The sequence below is a fragment of the Copadichromis virginalis genome, linkage group LG9 (assembly GCF_057382275.1).
Source record: "Copadichromis virginalis isolate Kocher_CV1m ecotype Utaka linkage group LG9, C_Virginalis_male_GT1.1, whole genome shotgun sequence".
Lineage (NCBI taxonomy): Eukaryota > Metazoa > Chordata > Actinopteri > Cichliformes > Cichlidae > Copadichromis > Copadichromis virginalis.
The window spans coordinates 7,321,115-7,340,643 of record NC_140626.1 but is presented as its reverse complement, the minus strand read 5'-3'; the positions used below and the strand labels follow the sequence as shown (position 1 = coordinate 7,340,643).

Sequence of the window (19,529 nt, the reverse complement as noted above, 5' to 3'; positions counted from 1 at the left end):
AAAGTCCTCCTTTCACCTTTTCAACACTCGTCATATGTTAGCACATTTCCATCTCTATTCTTAATCATGCTGCACATACTCAATCTCTGTCTGCAGCCAATCACCACAAGTCCCTTTCTCCTTCCTCAGCGTCCAGTCTCACATACAACTCAGTATAAGCTTTTTCCTTTGCTACCGCTCACTTTAATAGATGCCCCCCCCTCCCCCATATACTCCTGTGTAGTTTATTCATCTCCTCAACTGTGTGTTATACTTGTATAACTATGCATGTGACAAATAAAGAACCTTGAACTTGAACTAACCCCCCCTCCATTGAGTTATCCCGATGGTACAGGAAATAAAGTCACCAAGCAAGCTTTCAAATTAAAGTTTATTAATAATTATTAATATATACATTTGAAAACTGCAGTGGAAGCTGAACCCAGCACTGTAGTAACAGATTCATTTAATAAAATGTTAAATGTTTAAGGGACAAAAAACTGCTGCTTCAGCATCATCGTTATTAGCTTGTTAAGCTATCACACCAAAATATGACAGCAGTTCCAGATTGATTTTATTGAGGTATCTTTACAATAATAACAATTACACATAGGCAGATCATTCTCTGTTCTATAATGCTAGACACGGTCATGCTTTATGCTTATGCCATTTCTGCCCTCTGCTGTCTCCAGCAAAAGGTGCTGCAATGCAGCAGTGCAACTTCAGTGACATAAACTAAGACACAGTCGTGAAAAAGAAAGTTTTCACAGTAGTCTGTGCAGTCCAGTGAAAAACTCAGTACACCCCACAATTCAGTAGCTCGTATAACCTCCTTAAGCAGCATTAACTTGCAGTAATTGTTTTCTGTATAACTTTACATCATGTGAGAATTTTGGCCAACACAACTTTACATTGCTTCAGTTTGTTGAGTTTTGAACTGAATTTATGCATAAGGACATTTCAATCAGGTTGAGGTCTGGACTGTCACTGAGCCAAAACAACACCTTTTCTTTTTTTCAGCCATTGTCCTGTTGCATGACCCAATTTCAGCCAAGCTTAAGCTGTTGGACAGATGGTCTCACACTTGGCCTCATCTACCCAGAGAAGTCATGCAGTTCCTTCAGATACAACTTTGCAAACCTAAATCATGCTGCCATCTTCCTTTCCAATAGATGAGACTTTCTCCTGGCAACCTTTCCAAACAAGTCATACTTGTGCAGTCATTTCCTAATCATCCTGTCATGAACGTTAGCATTTAGCATGCTAAGAGACGTAGCTCTTGGCGGGGTTTTTTTTGTTTTTCAGATTTTCCAAAAACTCCACAATCTGAGAATTTCTGGTGATTTTCCCCTGGGAAAACTGTGGAACATTATTAAAACACATCCGAATGTTCCAGACTAGCAAACTGGCAAAACATCTGTTTCATAGAGGCGCTCACACTCGCTGATGATCTGTTAATCAAGTGCATTTGATTAGCAGCACCTGGCTACTATGTGCCCTCGTAAATCCTATGGGAACAGCAAGAGTGGACTGCACAGAGTCCTGTCAAAACTTCCTTTTTCCTATGAGTACAACTAAAGTGGGGGGTTTTTTGCCTTCAAAAGTTTTTGTGACATCTGTGAATTGCACATGTCACATTTTAACCAATCAATAAGTCAACAAACAGACGAAAGAATCAAGGCCTTCGTTCAGCCTTGTTTTCATCTCTGCTCTCATGCTGAGGTGGCCATCAAGGTCTGATACTGTATGTACATGCATGTTGGCACAATGTAAAATATTATCTGTGCCTGGGAAAAGGAAACACACCAGCCTGTCATAATAAAAGTGGATTTTGCAGGACACTATTACACGTTATGAGTGCTTACAGAGCTTAAAAGAGCAGCTTTGCAGCTTATGCTGCGCTTATGTACAGTAAATAAATACACATTTAGACATTGGAAGAATAGTGCAACGATTCAGCTGATGGATGTCCACGTCAGTCTGCTTCTTTGGTTTTGTATCTGAGTGAGTATTAGTACCATCAGGGACTGTGAGGGGGAGAAATTTTGACAACAATTAATAATGAAGTCCATAAACTTGTGGATAGATGCAAAAGAATGAATGAGAAAAGAAACATGAATCATCTTAGAGTTGATAAGTTGGTCATCACTGGCTTGTCACGTTTTTGTGTCCCCCTTTCTACAAGACTGAATTAATCAATTTTCAATATGATTAATTTATCTCTATCAACAGGATACATATCAGAGGCTTTTAAGGCAGCTGTAATTGAGCCATTATTCAAAAAGCCTTTACTTGGCCCATCTGTCTTAGCTAATTATAAACTGGGAGGCCATCTTCAGACAGAGGTTACTCAAAGTATTAGGATTAAGCAAACATGAACGCTAATTCATAAACCTGGGACTGCAGGGAAACAGGGTGCATGTTTTTCTTGCCTGTTATTGCCTCCTCCTCCCTTAATGCCGGTAGGGTGGTTGTTCTGGATGAGGTTGGACCTGTTGACACTGAAGTTTATGGGAGCCCCTGGCAGCTGACCAGGTCTGATAGGCTTGGCTGGATTGGACACAGCGAAACAATAACAATCATTTACAGAGGGAAGGTTAATGGCCCACTGATATTTTTAAAAAACCCAAACACTAATTTCTTTCTGTTTGAGAATCAGATGAGAACATTAATAAAATACTGACGTATATGCATCATTTTAGTGATAAAGCTAGGCGGCTGTTAGCCTAGCTTTATCACTTTAGTGCTAAAGCTAGCTGGCTGTTAGCCTAGGTTAGCATAAAAATAAAAAACACTGATCAATGATTAGCCTGATCCTGTCCAAAACAACAAAAAAACTACAAAACGTACAAAACCTACTATAATAATCATAGTGTTATATATATGTTCCCTGGTCCCAAACTCCGCCTAGATTTGTTAGTCAATCTGGATGAAATTTATTATATAATCTGCCCAGGGTACCAGGATTATCAACATCTATATAGCTTTTGAGAATTATTTTTATAATGTGTCATACCTGATCTCAAAACAAACAGCAAGATTACATCAAGCTTAGCTAACTGCTACCTTTTAGTCTGGTAAAAGACGTCGCTTTTTAAAACAGTGGTGCCACCTACCTATCTGTGCTGACCCTCTCCTGCCCATGTTTTTAGGCTTGGCGGCATCCTTAATGCGCTCCACCTCCTGTTGGTAGCGTTTACGGTCATGGGCTGCATTCTCTTTGGCTTCCTTTAGGGCGGTCTCCAGGGCTTTGACCCGTTCAGCGGTGGCCCGCAGGCGCTTCTCCATCTTTGGGATTTCGCTGCGTAGGTCATTGTTGTCCCGTACCAGCTGTGGAATTTAAAACAGAAGAGAAAAAATAGAGCTTTTAACCTTGAGATGCCAGTTTGAGTGGGAGACACTCGTCTCACTTTGCTTGCATCTATTTCTACCTGCTTGTGAACTCTGGTTAGCTGCTCCAGGTTGTTCTCCAGGAAGCTGATCTTTTGCTTCTGGGCAGCGCTGCTCTCTGTGTCCTCTGAGTCCATCTGAGCATTCTGTCCAAGCACAGCAAACAACTTTGTTATCTATGTAATTTATTTTGTTGCTTTCAGTTTTTCAAATCCGTGTCAAAGTGAAAAATAATTCTGTAACCAAAGAGCCCTGATCCAGATAATCCCATCTGTGCCTAAATGTGGTGATAAGTAGCAGTTTTTGGATGAGTACAGCAGCATAATATATTCTCTGTGTGCTCCAGGAAAGCCTGCTCTGCCTTTGTCTCATCAAGCTTCCGCTGGAAGGCAGGAGATGAGCAGCACTGAGGGCCCAGGTCCCTAAATTACAGCTGCTACCTTTGAAGAATCAGATGGCCTACTTATTGCAGACACTTTCTGTTGTGTTCCCTGGATTCATTAAAGTTTCATTAAGGATGCAGATTTAATGGGAGTGTTGCCGGTGCATGAGCGAAATATGGAGCTGTTTGACTCACTCCAGGTAAACGTCGTGGTCGAGGCAAGAAGAGCTCATGTGATATTGTGTAAGACAGGAGTCTTAACAGATGACAAATCAGATCACAAGATGGCAATTACTGTGATGATCCACCATGGCAACATTCAGGGAATGGGAGGTTACATATCTGCTCCGAGAGCTGAAATGTGTTCCATCACAGAAACACTTTGAGGACTTGTACCTTTTTTAATCTTGTGGATAAGTCTTGGACAAAGAGCCTTCTCAGGTTGTGAAGTGTCTGCAGCTCCCGTGCCTAACACAAGACAAGAAAGACAGGTTTGCAAAGAATAACGGTGACAAGAAATCGCCCTCCAAACTCATGTCACAATGTATCATTTGCTGCTGGCAACAAATCTGGGTTATATCTGGGCTAGTGAGCCATAAAAATAATAGTGAGGCTGTACTGAGATGTCACATCATGTCAGTTCATACCTAATTATTGCTCCCAAAAATTACATCTTTGAGCACCACTACTCTTTGTGCAAAAATACATGAATGTGGCAAGAGGTCACATGATTAAAGCTGATTAAAGGAAACTAATTACACCAATTTCACTAGAAAGGCTTTCCATAATCCATCAAATCCATCCATCTATCCATTCATCCACCCACCCATAGACACCCATTCATACTCACAGTCACACCAGAAGTGACCATATTTGCTAATGCTAGCTGAATGTTAAAAATGTTACTGTTTTTCCTCTTACCTCTGTTGTATTGGTGGAGATCGAAATCTCCATAGCAAATGGCCTGGTAAATGGCCTGTATTTGTATAGCGCTTTACTAGTCCCTAAGGACCCCAAAGCGCTTTACACATTCAGTCATCCACCCATACACACACTGGTGATGGCAGGTCCATTGTAGCCACAGCCACCCTGGGGCGCACTGACAGAGGGGAGGCTGCCGGACGCTGGCGCCACCGGGCCCTCTGACCACCACCAGTAGGCAACGGGTGAAGTGTCTTGCCCAAGGACACAACGACTGTCCGAGCCGGGGCTCAAACCGGCAACCTTCCGATTACAAGGTGAACTCCAAACTCTTGAGCCACAATCGCCCAGCAACATACTACTGCTAACAGCTACTTACATAAGAGGTTTGTTGTGTAGTGGGTGAACTCATTTTCTAAGCAAATACAGATTTCAAAACTTGTGGCAATAACTGACCACAGTTTCCTCCAGTCCCTTCAGGTCCTGTCTGGCCTGCTCCCTCCTGTCCTGCTGCACCCTGCAGCACATGAAACAAGCATTAATAAGACTGGAAAACAGTTCTGCTAAACAAGTGTGCATTTTCCTGTTAAATAAACGCGAGAGATGTTACGTGAGCTCTTCCAGCTGGCGGCTCTTTTCCTGGTCAGCAGCCTTGAGCTTCTCATGCTCCACTCTGAGCCTCTCCTGCTCCAGCATGATCTGCTGGTTCAGACTGCACAGAGGTCAGGGATAAAATCAGCCGAGTCATGTAAGTTTCGCTCAAAGAGACAAGCGTTAGGTGATGTGGTGTCTTACTCCTGCAGCTCAGTGATAAGCTTCTCCTTGGCGTCAAGCTCATCTCTCAGGCTGCTGATCTGCCTTTGATGGGCCTCTCTGTGAGTCTGGATCTGCTTCTCCACAGCTTCCTGAAGACACGGAAAAAAACAGCTAGTCACTGCATGAGATGAGGTGGGCAATCACACTTTGTACGTGTTACAGTACCTTGACTTCATTTGCAGACTGGATCTCGTTCTCTTTCTCCATGGCATTAACCTTCTCTGGAAGGAGAAGAAATGATCCATGTTATTGGGAACAACTGGGATATAACAATGGATCTTCTTTAGTTTCTTATGGCACAAACAAGTACAAACAGTATTTTTCTTAAGCTTGCCACGTCATGTAAACCCTTTTCATAGTTTACTGGAAACAAGATTTAAAGGAGAAACAGGTATTACTTGACATGACTTTCAGGGAAATCCATAAACACAGATACTTCTTTGAACGTTCAATGCTAATAATCAATACTTATGACTTATTCAAGTTTAGTTTTACAAATTCAGGTTTAAAACAATAAAAATGTCATGGTCCCTGGATCTTGGACCCAGGATTTTAAGTTTCTTTATGGTTTTAAGGATACCTTTAAGTTTGCCCTTTATTATATTCTCAGTTTGTAGGATTCTAGTTCACCTTCTTGCTTATTAAATCTATATCTTTTGTGATCCCTTTGTTCCCCCAGTGACGTTCCCGTGTCTGTCTAGTCTTTCTGTGTTCTGTCTCTGTGTTTAATCTTCTATCCCTGTGTTAGTTTGGCATGTCATAGTCTGGGTCTCAGTGTGTATGCTTGTTCCTGTTTTATTGTGATAGTCTTGTGTCAAGTTTAACTTCCCTTGTCTTGTTATTCCTGATTTGTTCCCACTTTGTTTCCCATCTGTTTCCTCTCCCTTCATTACCTGCTGTGTATCAATTGTCTGAGTTTCCCCCTTGCTCTTTGTCACATTGTCCCTCTTGCCGTGGGTCCCTGTGAGTTCCATGTTTCCAAAGAGATTTTCCTAGTTAATAAGTTCTATTATTATTCTGCACCTTGGTTCCTATGAAGCCACCAGTAAAACTACCGTTAAGGTTGAGTTCTGTTCTCTGTGTCCTGTATTTGGGACCTGCCTGCTGCACCGCGATGCACAACAAAAAATGTATCCAAATATTTTTCACATGTGAGTTGTCACAAAGAATTAAGACAGCTGTGAAGACAAAAGGGGTCAAGGTGCACCTAATGAAGTGGCCGGTACATATAATAAATACATTTTTAAAAAAATGTGGATTTTACCCTATCTGACTGGTCAATAGCCCTAAAACACCAGAGAAGATTAAATCCTTTTATTCAGGGTTGTTTCCAAGACTTTATTTTTTAAAATCAGTGTGTGAGACTTTGTTTTAAGGTCACCATTGCACCACTGTACCCACTTGCTTTAGCTTTTATGTCCTAAAACATTTGAGTCACTATACAGCAGGGGTGGGCAATCTCAGTCCACGAGGGTCGGTGTCCCTGCAGGTTTTAGATCTCACCTTGGGTCAACACACCTGAATCACATGATTAGTTCGTTACCAGGCCTCTGGAGAACTTCAGGACATGTCGAGGAGCTCATTTAGCCATTTAAATCAGCTGTGTTGGTTCGAGGACACATCTAAAACCTGCAGGGACACCGGCCCTCGTGGACTGAGATTGCCCACCCCTGCTATACAGACAACTATTAGTTAGTTTAAGGACCTCTTACAGCAGTTTCACTGCCTTCTCCACAACAAACCTTTAGCCAAACAGGGCTCCTTGTGCAAAAACAGAATGGAGAGCAGAGAGTGTGTTGCTCACCCTGGGCCCTGGTCCTGACTATTTCCTCACTGAGAGAGTCCACATTCTCTTCCAGCTGTCTTTTCTTCTGCTCCACATTCTGGAGGGACTCCGTCAGGGACTTGATTTTGGCTTCTTGCTAAACAACGACCGGCCAACGAAAGACATGAAAAGGACTCATACAAATTAAATGACAGTTCTTTTAGGCCAGACCCAATTGTTAGGCCCCATTGTTATTGATATAGAACCACATAATCTGACATCTTAACTATATGTCACTATGGCGACAGCATCTGAGATGGCAGCAGTTGTTAAGCAGCTGTTACCTGGGAGATGCGGAGCTGACAGGCAGTCAGCTCGCTCTCAGTCTCGTCCAGCTTCTGGGTGCTCTCGGTCTGTGTGCTCTCCAGCAGCTTGCTGCGCTTCACCATGGTCTTCACCTCTGACTTCATCTTGCTGATGTAGAGACGGGCCACAGTGAACTCTTCGTCAATGAGACCACTGCTCTCCTGTTGCTGAGGACGTGAGAGAACATTACGTAGGTCAAAGACATTCCTCAGACTCAGTCCCACTCAGACCATCCATGGAGTTTAAAATAGATTAGGAGTTTATCAAAATTTCTTGAAGAGCATGCAGTTGGAGATACACTGGAAACCAGTGGAAACAAACCAAGATGCTCACAATTCCTATTAAAACTAGACAACAAACTGATTGACTGTCGTCTGATCATAAAATATGCAGAACATTAGTCTGCTGAAGCGTTTTCTGTGAGCATATTTGTGCTTTTACCAGTTTTACATTTGAATCAATCAATTTCACACTGTTGGTTCAACCAAATCTGTTTTACCAATTTTTTAAGGACTATTGAAAGTCATTATCTGCAGAAATTCAACACTCATAGTTTAGTTTCTGTTTCTTATTTTTCAAGATTGGGTGCTTTTCTTTTTTTGTGATAATAAAGGTTGATTTGAAGTTCTACTTTGGCAGGAACTTTATCAAGGTTCATGTTCTACATTTTCTGACTGAATCCACTAAATAAATTGAATGAGAGATACATCCACAGTGGAATTAAGTGCTTGCAACCAGCCTATGCAAAACCATCCTCATTTTCAGCAAGGATCACCTGAATACCTGATGATGTTGATAGTTCTTAGACCACAAGTTGTTAGCTTGTGGTCTAAAGCACTGTTATTTCATAGTTTTAACCCAAATGTCACTTTTCTGAATATGAAACAGTGTATCAGAACCAAACTGGGAACCTTGATGTCATTGCTTCCCACAGCGATGCCTATTTCAGCCAGGTCTTTGAGTAATGATGACATCATCTCAGTGACCCTCTTTTTCTGGTGGTTGGTCATCTCCTTCAATTTCTGAAGCTCTGAGTCAATGGAGGCCAAGGAGCTCTAGTGGTGGACGATAACACACATCACAAAGCATCTAGGATTAGGATTAGTGTTTTTACTTCCAGCAAATTCCCCCAAAGCTTCAAGCTGCTCACCGATTTCTCGTTCAGCTCCTCACTGAGAGCCTCAAACTCTTTGGTTTTGTTTTCAACTTCCTGACTCTTCTGGTCGTAGTTGACAGCCAGCTCCTCCAGGGCCTGCAGCACTTCCTTCACTTCCTCCTTGGAGGCTTCATTCTCCGCCAGCAGCCGGTTCAGCTCCGTCTGCAACGTGTGGTGGTCACGGCGAGAGGATGCTAATAGCTAGGAGAGGTAAATGATGCTCAGTGATGCTCTCCTATGGTCAGGTTTGAAAGTATGTTAAAAAATGTATCAACAGCAGGGACTACAAAACAGATTTGTGAACAGTGAAGAAAAATGTGCTCAATCTGGTGAGGCTCCTGTGCTTGCTAAGGGTGAGTTACAGTTTGACCTCTCCTGCAGGGCTACTAATGGTCTGCAATCAGCTGTCACACCAGGTTTATGCTAACAGGAGTGCCTAGGGGGATTTGGAACAGCGGGAAGGCACAGGGGAAGGAAGAAAGGAAAGAAAGGAAGGCAAGGCGGATGCAGTGTCACCTCCTCCTGATCCAACATCTGCTGCTTCAGCGTCTCCACCAACTGAGACTGCTGGTTGATCTCATCGTCCTACAGGAAAGGCAGAGGAAAAGAGAAATCCAGTAATGTTTCATTCACATAATTCTCCTGCCAAAGAGCAATACTGAACAGCAACCAGTTGCACCACCTGCTGGTCAAAAGAAATAAGTTCACCACAATTAATTAGAAGACGAATGTTGGTTTTCACATAAATATATTCTCTTTATTCCAATATCAAGAATGAATTTACATTATTAAAACAAAAGAGAAAGATGAAGTGAAGATATTGTGAAATTTCATGTGACAGGAATTGTGAAACCTTTCATAGTTTTCATCCTGCTCTCACAAAGTCAAAGTACTACCGAAATAGATTCAGTGTTCTAGTTTTTACTGTCATCCTGCTGGAGATTAATAGCATGTCTTGCCTGAGGTAATGTCTATTTAAATATGTTAAAAAATCTGTCAGTTGCTACTGCATTGCACTTTATCTGCATGTTCTAATATATACATATATATACACATACATATATACACATACATATATACACATACATATACATACATACATACATACATACACACATACATACATACATACATACATACATACATACATACACATACATATATATACATACATACATACATACATACATGTAGACTCAATACTTGAAATGTGCAATTCACTTGTATTTTTATTTTTTATTCCTATTTATTCTATTTATCCCCTTCGTATATTTTATTTATATTGTCTCTGTATTTATATATATGTGTGTGTGTGTATAACTCTGTAACTTCTGTCGGTGCTGTGCTTTTTTGGAAATCGAATTTCCCAGAGGAACCCACCCGAGGGATTAATAAAGTTCTATCTTATCTTATCTTATCTCTTATATACACGTACACACACACACACACACACACACACACACACACACACACACACACACACACACACACACATACATACATACGTTGTTTCGTTACCTTGTCGTCCAGCTCTTTGTAGAGCTTGGCCATTTCCGCCTCGTACTTCTCTTTCTCTGCATCTGTGAGTTTGACTCCTGGCAGGGAGCTCAGGGCAGGTTTGGGTGGCGTCTTGTCATTGTGGTGGGTGCTCTCCAGGGCCTGGACTTCTTCTTTGGCCTTTTCTTTGTCAAACTGCTCATCCGCTGGCACACTCTCTCCTGCAGGGAGCAGCAGAAAGATGATATAAGAAGGTCTGTTTCCACCCTAAATAGCTCCCCATCAGAGAAAATATTATGACTGCACACATAGGAATCCTTTTTTTAACAGGTTCTTAATACAAAAAAAAGAAAGGAAAACTAGTCAAAATTAACGAGCCTTCATGTGTAGCATTAGTGCAGGACAGGCATGGTCTTGCATATTTTTCCGGGGGACTGTTTGTCGTTATTAAATATAGAAACAAGGAGCTCTTTCTTTAAAAGCCTCCTGTTAGGATCCATGTGCAGCTCAACTCTAATTGCTAAACACAAGGACACAAGATTTAACCTTGTTATGAACATATCCATACTAACATTAAACACATAAAAACAATGATCATATGTCTGCAAACTCCTCTGCCTCTGCTTTAATGACCCACACATAACCCACACATAATACAGCCTGTGGCCCTCACCGCTCCTCCAGCGGTTCAGCTCATTCTCAAGCCAGGTGACTGTGTTTCTCAGTGTCTTGTTCTTCTCCTTCTCTTTCTCCCATTTGCTCTTCCACTGCTCTGCTGTCAGTTCCACATTCATAGTCACTTGGTTCTTGATGGTCTTTGCTCTGGTGAGACACAGAGGTGAGAAAGTGGTAGCGGTCTGTTTTGAATACTAACAGCACACAGTTGAGCCTGGTTTCACCGCAGAGCCAGCTCAGAGGTCGGTGTTTCTGAGCTTAAGTCGGTGCCCTGTCTTTATGGAGTCAGACACCAAACCTATGGATCATTCATATTTATGACTCTAGACCACAGTCTTCTTTGCCTCTAATCTTTTAATATTAAAACGTAGCTATTTGTGGAACACCTTTCAGTTCAGTAACATCATTTGTACAGATGTGATGACAGGTTTGTGTCTACGTACCTCTGTCCAAAAAGCAATGTAGTCCTGGTCTCTGCATCATTGTAAGCCGAAGGTGAGCAGCAAATGACCATAGTTGTCCGACAGTTCCCTCCCAGGGAATCCTGCAGGATTCTGGTCATCTTACTGTCTCTGTATGGTATGTAGGACTAGGCGGATTGAGAGGGACCATATGTCGCATTATATGATAATTCTGCATGTCACAAACAGCATTTACAACAGTGAAGCCTGTTGTGATGAAATGTAACTGAGCAATTTAAATTAAGGACTGCAGTCCACTATCATGCACTTACAAAATATAATATACTCAATTTGTAACATTTTAGCAATATAAAAACCCTCTATGGAGGCTCCTGAGCAGTAGGCCGATGGTTCATCTCAGGGTTCCTAGAGCTTTGAAATAGGTGCAACTCCTGGGATATTCAGGGTGGCTTAGATCAGGTCTTATGATAAATCTATGGTATGTAAAATGTATTCAGGTTCTATAATGCCGTCCTACAATAAAAAGAAACAGTAAATATTTAAAAAATGTCTCCAGCTGCAGGCTGATGTTCCTATTTTTGCACACAAGATTGTTCCACAGTATTGCAAGTCCTTTAACCTAAACAGCTACACAGGTGGTTTGCACTCTGATGATTTCACAACTTTTCATAAATATACACCTTTGCCTTCACATTTTAGCATGCTGTGCTCATCTTTAGCATAATTTTTTGAGGTCCAATCTGGTCTGATAGTCCCCCCAGAACTGGAAATAGTCATAGTAATAACCAAGAAAATGGAGATATGATGTGATCAGTAGATCAACATCTATCTTGCACACATTACATGGTGATATGCACATTTATCCAGTGTGTTAAGTGTTTAAGGCGCAGACATCAGCAGAAACAGTACAACAAATTCTTCGAATTCAGCGATCTGCCTTCATCTCACCCTGTCCCTGTCATCCTCTTCTGTCACACCAACTCTCTGCATGTCATACAACACTACATCCATGAATCTTCTTTGTTGTCCTCATTTTTTCCTCCTGCCTCGCAGCTCAATATTCAACATCCTTCATATCCACTCTCCCTTCTCTGAACATATCAAAACCACCTCACCCTTGCCTCTATAACTGTCTCCAAACCGCTCATTTTTACTGTCTCCGATGAACTCATTTCTAATCTGGTCCAGTCTGGTCACTGCCAGTGGAAGTCTTAGCATCTTCAGCTCTACCTCTCCTGTTTTTTTTTTGTTAGCCACCGTCTTTAAACCATACATAATGGCAGGTCTAACTTTCATCTTGTAATTTTTCCCTTTCACTCTTGCTGCCGTCCTTCTGTCAAATCATCCCAACGCTCATCTCCACCCACTCCACCCTGCTTACACTCTCTTCTTCACCTCTCTTGTGCACTGTCTGTTGCTTTGGATGGTTTAAGGTATTTAAACTACCTCTGCTCCACCTTCTTATTCACACACATGCATTCTGTCATGCTTTTACTGGATTTCTTTATGCATGCTCAATCATTTAGGTAAGTAAATCCCAGAAGGTTGATTCTGTTCATCTGGACGGAGCGTTTCCAGTGGGAGAAACGTTTCATCGCTCATCCAAGTGACTTCCTCAGTCTCAGCTGACTGCAGGTTTCCCCAACCTTATAAAGAGCACATTGCACAATGACTGAAACTAGCACCACTGGATGAACAACGCTACGTCCAGATGAACAGAATCAACATTTTGGGATTTACTGGATTTCATTCCTCTTCTCTCCAGAGCATACCTCCACCTCTCCAGGCTCTCATCCACCTGCTCTCTTTTGTCACCACAGATCCAAATGTCCTGTGTAAACATAATGGTTCACAGAGACACCTGCCTGGCCTCTTCTGTCAGCCTGTCCATGACCACCGCAAACAAGAAGCCGTTAAGAGCTAATGTAATCCCACCCCACTTCACAGCTCTGTCACCATGCTCATGCAAATATAACTTATGGGATCAAAATATCTAATGAACGAATCAGCACATTTGTGATAATAAACTCACTTCAGCCTCTCCTTTTTACGAATTTCATTTATAAACTTTGAATCACATTTTGGAGTGGCAGTAATTCTAACGCTTCACCAAGCAGAGTCGCAAAGTGTCTCACCGAGCCTTCTGCCAGAGCTGAGATGACAATTCCCAGTGCAGACAGGGACTTGTTAATCATCTTGGCTTCATCCAGCACTGTACCCTCTGCTCCAGTTTTACCCACCTTTGAAACAAAAAAACAGCACAATTGTCATAGTGAAGCTGAAAACTGTGTCACATAACAGATGCTCAGAACCTTTTTCTTTTAACAAGATCAGCTTAGTAAAAGAAAGTTGACAAAGCATGTCAATGGCTTTCCCGGGGTTTAGCGCTATGACTGGTCTGTTAACATTTTACACTTTACTGATGGAAGATTGCTCTAGTTTCCCCCCTGAACTGAAGTGGCAGCACGATAGCATCATTAAACTTTTATCATACCGATCCATTTAATACAGACACACTTTGCCACTAGGGAAAAGGTAAATGAGAGTAAAAGAGCTGTTTCCACCCTGAGTTTTAAATCAGGCCTGGTTTCTACTCTATTAATAAACAACTACTTAAAAGCTACTCTTTAGCTGGTTCAAGTCAGAGGCGGGCTCTTGAAATTGGGAAAAAACACATTTGCAGAGGTTATGAAGATGAGAGAGGTCAGAGAGGAGGAGGAGGAGGAGGAGGAGTACTGAGGATCATACTTTTTCACTCCCAGCCAGATCGACGAGGTACAGCTTGCCGGTTAATTTCTGTTCAGTCTTACTGTTTTCCTGCTTGATGTTGATGAGGAAGATGCTGTGACTCCTGGAGCTGTGCTCATTCATGTCTGAATGTACATGTGGGCACACAAACAAAAAAACAGTTATTACTGATTATATTATTCTAGGTTTGCACGCTATAAAAATAATGGCCCATTGAAGTGTTTTTTCTGAGGGATTACCAAGGTAAAAGAATGAGACTTAACCAGACTAGAATACATAAAAACTCCAGCTGCGACTAACACAGGTAGCTGTAGCTGACTGGTATCTAAAAGGCCTCACATCTTCTAACACCTCTTGACTGTCCATATGCTGTTCTTGCCTTTTTAATGGAATTATTGAACATAGAATATGTCCTGCTGAGTGGAAAGATAAATGGAAATGGACTGGTATTTTTAAACCTGCAGGCACAGGGAGGATATGCAAACTCCAAAGTCCAAAACCAATCCTTGACATCTGGAATGGTGGTATAGTGGTGAGCACAGCTGCCTTCCCAGCAGATCAGCATCTCCTTTAATCTTCATGTCACAGCGTTAAATTAGGAGATCACACAGGACCTTCCGACTGTGTTATCCTGCTGATCTCAGGTAGAGCAAAAACGTTTGTTGTGGTGGCTGCAGATCAGGAGGCAGAGCAGGTCATCGACTAATCAGAAGACTGGTGGTTGCTCCAGTCTGCATGTCAAAGTATCATTGAGCAAGATACTGAAGTTGCTCACTGGTGCTTCCATTGGAGTATGAATGTTACATAGAAAGCAGAAACAAGTGCTGGTGTGAACTGTTGTAGAAATGCATTATGTAAGAACCAGTCTGTTACCATCACAGTGGCTCTATGCATGGACCTGCATGCAACCAAAGTCTGACTAGATACAAACAGTCAGCTTCCAGCTTCCAGGACCAAAAATGTTGTCCCATGCTTACAGATTCTGTATGTGTCAAGAATTGCTGTGTGGCGGGCAGGAGTTGGACCCAAAATGCAGGCTCTCAGACACGAGGGGTGAATGCAAAATCACAGCGACATGGAACAGAGGGAGATTCCGACATAAATACACAGAAGGTAATGAGTGAGGTGGGAACACACGGGGAGCACAGCTGAGGACAATTATGCATAACAAGACAGGGAGGGCACAGAGCTGAAAATACTAACCCAAGATGCGGACCTTAAACGTAACACAGGAAGAACAGAGACACAGACAGGAGGGGAGAGAGAGCATGGGGAGAGCACATGAAGAAATACACGAAGGGAAGAGGAAAACACGGAACACAAGGAGTGGGAGCAAAACACAATAACTCACATCACTATATAAGACAGTCACACAGAGGGAGACACAGAAGGCAACAACACAGGGGGAACACATGGGCAGAGAAGACTAAACAGAACAGAGGGCACAGAGAAACATGAGGGGCAGGGGATCAAAACCTAGGAACCATAGAATAAATCACAAATGAACTTGACATAATACAGAAACACAGGAAAACTAAGAACGCTGGGTCAAATGACCCAGGATCCTGAGAGTATGTTCATATGCAGATGTCTGTTTACAGAAATTATAATTTTCCAACAAACTTAACTGATGCCATAATGGGATCCATTTAATTCAGAAAATAAGTGCATAATTAAGTCAGCTCAGCTTCAGTTTAAATCGTGTACCCATGGTTAGAAAGAACCTGACTTTAATGTGTTTTTCACAGATGTCTTCTTGGCTCAGCTTTTGGGAGTGTGGCAACAGTCAGGAGACTCAGTGAGGATGAACCCATGAGAGGCCGCAATGTACGAACTCACTTGTGACAGCCACGCTTCGGTTATTTTTGCCTTCGTCTATGGCTTCCATGACCTCGTCAGGAGTGCAGACAAAACGCTCAGTACAGCCCTGGGGACACATGAACATCACAAGGAAATATTATTCTCAGTAGCCCCACAGCAGGACTGGTTTATAGAGACACATTTATTAGCTGAAGGGACCGTGACACGCTAACAGTCTCCACTGGATATTTATGAAAGGAGAGCTAGTGCTTCATGGTCTCAGTAGCTTTTGTATCTCCTTGGATTTCTTCATGCAGTCATGGTCTATGCGACTTATAGCTGAATGCCAAATGAAATACAATGATCTGTAAAGCCTTCTTACCCTTTATACATAAAACCCTGTAGGTAAGCTATCACATTAGCATCATTGTTTTGCTCTGTTGTTCATAACTAATGCATTAGAACCAGCAGGGAGAAGTTTGTGACTGTATGACTGCAGACTTTGAGTTTAATCAGAAACAATGTTGTGCCTTGAAAATGAAGCACTCAGTCTGTCTTACCTTGACATATGGGACCCTGTTCTTGTCCTCATGTACAGGAAGGTTGGTCTTTGACACTGTGGAGGAAAATGAAAGCAAAGAATGAATCATGGTCTCTGTAACAGGGTCTGATTGATGATGAGCCCCGTACATACCATCCAACAAGTCCCTAATTTTGTCCAAATAGATTTCAAAATATGAAACCTGCAAAACAAAAGCGCACAGTGAGACTTTATCAGATCTTTTCATGTGCGCCTGCCTCGTTGCTCAGCTACATACTTTGATGTGGAACTCCAGGTTCTCATCCATGGAATAAATGTAGTTAAAGATGTCTTGCACAATTCGAGGAATGATTCCCATCATTTCAGGGTCATGAAGCTTCCCCTTCAGAACATGATGATAAAAGTAAGACAGCACAGAATCTCAGGCTTTTCCTGGCTATTTTTAATATGTTTGACCAGTAGCAAAAAAAAGCAACAGCTGATACTTCATAGTACCTCCATTGTGTGTGTTTTGCCTGAAGATGTCTGCCCATAAGCAAAGATGGTCCCGTTGTATCCCTCCAAAACATCTGTACAAAGAAGTAACACATTTAGGATTGGGGTTTGGCTTTGTATTTCATGAACAGATTCCAATGCACAGCTTACCTTTGACTATCTTCTGAGCCACAGCATTATAAAACTCCTCCTGAGTTGTCTTGGACTGGAACACACGGTCAAAGTAGTATGGTTTGCCCTTTAAACAAGAGGTGGAAGCAGTGAGAAATAGTAAAGTATACCATCAAGAATTTAGAGTTTGCTGCACAACAGCAGCCCTACTTTTTCATGCTCACTGCACAATCTTTTTTCCCACTGTTTTCTACTTTTAGTTTGTGTTTGTAATATTTTATCCACTGTTCTTAGGGTCTCTCTTTTAGTCTTGTTTTACTTTGAAGGTCAGCTCTTTGGGGGGTATTGCTTTGCTTTGATTTCCTGTCTTTATTTATTTCCCACCCATGCATTTACGTAAGCCTGTATTACTGTTTTCTCCTCATGCCATCTTTGAGTCATCTGCTTCTAGATCAGTGTCCCCCCCCCTGGGTTTTCTGGTTTGAGATTTTAATTTTTCTTTCTTTGAAATTTTCTTTGTTGAACATGTTTGTTATATTTAGCAAATTATTTATATTTAATATATGCTTTGTTACTTCCTCCTCTGCCTTCAGGGTGTCCTCAGCTGAGGCACTTTAAGAGCATCAGATTAAAAACATAAGATACTTGATGTGACACAGCTCAAGTGTGTTCGCAAGTTACTAAACAAGTGGGATATGTTTCTAAACTATTTTACTACAGTGAGGAACATTTTGGGGGATGGCTGTGGTTTGGCAGGTTGAGCAGGTCATTTACTAATTGGAAGGTTGGTGGGGTACGAATGTTAAAAAGCACTTAGACATTAAAGAAAGTGAATGTTCATGTTCAACTGCTCCGAAGCAGTCACATCAGCCAGTCACACTGCAGCAACTCAGTGCAGGCATGGTGAAGATGACCTGTTCAAGTTGATTTAAGTGGCTTGCATTAGCCTTAATTAGCCACTGTTAGTGCCTCCAAAATCAGCATTTCCAACCCAAAATATAGAACGATGTAAAAAAAACAACAATTTCAGTTAATAAAATGTGAAAAGGTCTGCTTACTGTTTCGCACACTCACCATCAGCACACAGTCGTCCCCCTTAAACTTGGGTATGTACTGGTCTCCGCGGGCCACCTCAGCGCTGTTCAGCGGCCTGAAACGGCACACCACCTTGATGGTGCACTCCGCCGCCGCGTCCCCCATCCTCGCCGCAGTGGATGAATGGATGGATGAAGCGCTCAGAGAACAAAAATGTGGTGCTGCTGAAGTTGTCTGTCGCTCGGCTCAGAGACTTTCCCCGCAAAAAGAAGTCAAAAGTAAAAACTGTAAAACATACATTCATTTGTGTTTCTATTCAACACTTTTCAGCGAAAGCTGACAATAAAAGTCGGCTAGAAGAAACCTAACAGCATGCTCGCTTCGGGCGCAGCATTGATGAAAAAGCCTCTTTGCAGAGCAGGGCTGAACTAAAAAACGATTAGAGCACATGACACATGAACAGAAGCGTCACATTGCTGCTCATGATCTGCGACGCTGTTGACCACCCGACGGTCAGAAGTCACGTTTAAGTACTGAGTAGCTTCAGGTATTTTAAAAGAAAGAAGGTACATTTATACTGTAGGGAATTTGAAGTAGGAACTCTGGGTATTTTACAAGAATATATATCTCACAAGAAAGAAAGACAAGTGACAGTGTGCACTTTTTTATATAAGTGCTGCTGTGGATATAAAAAGTAAACACACCCGTGTTACAATGCCAGATTTTTGTGCTGTTAAAAAATTAGACCACAATAAAAAGAGAGCGCGATGAGGAAGATGATCCCATTGCTGATGAGGACAGATGAATGTATCAGTGAGAATTGTGAGTATGATACCATGAATGAGGACGAATTGGAGAAGTTGTTGAAGATGAGACTGAAGACATCAGACTTCATTCCCCTCTTATAGAGCAGTTACCTAGAAGACACTCTGCAAGAATATTAACAGGCTTGGTACTTAAACCTCTGAGACGGATGTTACAGGAAGCTGCTCTGTCAAGTTTACCAAAGAGAAGCTTGGAAGTGAGACTGCTCTGAGACTGCTCTGTGCAAAAAAAAAAAAGAAGAAGCAGAGAGGACGCTGTGAGCAAATTCCAAGGATACTAAATCCTCAGCTTTTTAGCCCTTTAAGAGGCAGTGAAACAGACACAAACTACAGAGAGTGTGCACCGTTAAACTCAGCCCTCAGCTCCTCCTCAAACAATAGATTCTGAGAGAGACCTTTTAAGTGCCTAATGTGAGTTATTAACAGCTACTCAGTTAAACAGTCTTGTTTGCAGGAATGGAAAACTGTGATTCCCTTACATGGTTGGCAGGCTATATTCTTGTGCCAGGGCCTGTTTTTACATATATAAACATGCACTTTAAAATACTGACAGCTGTTCTTTGCTTCTCTACTGGGCTATATTTGCTTTTTCTGCATCTGTCTCAG

The 19,529-nt window shown here is 41.9% G+C and overlaps 1 protein-coding gene across 1 annotated transcript; it reads right to left on the bottom strand.

The window, feature by feature from the left end:
• Nucleotides 1-363: 363 nt before the first annotated feature.
• On the bottom strand, nucleotides 364-18,264 carry LOC146701200 (kinesin-1 heavy chain-like). The gene is made up of 26 exons (XM_085467513.1): nucleotides 18,139-18,264; nucleotides 17,104-17,191; nucleotides 16,954-17,027; nucleotides 16,736-16,840; nucleotides 16,612-16,660; nucleotides 16,478-16,533; nucleotides 15,957-16,044; nucleotides 14,118-14,242; nucleotides 13,505-13,609; nucleotides 11,391-11,536; nucleotides 10,946-11,094; nucleotides 10,294-10,493; nucleotides 9,292-9,360; nucleotides 8,770-8,976; nucleotides 8,531-8,674; nucleotides 7,598-7,786; nucleotides 7,293-7,410; nucleotides 5,654-5,709; nucleotides 5,468-5,577; nucleotides 5,283-5,384; nucleotides 5,129-5,189; nucleotides 4,148-4,219; nucleotides 3,411-3,515; nucleotides 3,096-3,309; nucleotides 2,412-2,529; nucleotides 364-2,006 (listed from the first exon to the last, which is right to left on the bottom strand). The coding sequence occupies exons 1-26, from the start codon at nucleotides 18,262-18,264 to the stop codon at nucleotides 2,000-2,002; spliced, it is 2,883 nt and encodes a 960-aa protein (XP_085323639.1). The 3' UTR covers nucleotides 364-1,999.
• Nucleotides 18,265-19,529: the final 1,265 nt, after the last annotated feature.

What these genes read in the sequence shown, in the direction of transcription:
- LOC146701200 (XM_085467513.1), bottom strand. Translation starts at nt 18,264, where the DNA reads ATGGGGGACGCGGCGGCGGAGTGCACCATCAAGGTGGTGTGCCGTTTC. An exon ending in AGATGTTGGATCAGGAGGAG is followed by an intron (nt 8,977 to 9,291) that starts GTGACACTGCAT and finishes TACCTCTCCTAG; the next exon opens with CTATTAGCATCCTCTCGCCG. An exon ending in TGGGAAGCAATGACATCAAG is followed by an intron (nt 7,787 to 8,530) that starts GTTCCCAGTTTG and finishes TCACGTCCTCAG; the next exon opens with CAACAGGAGAGCAGTGGTCT.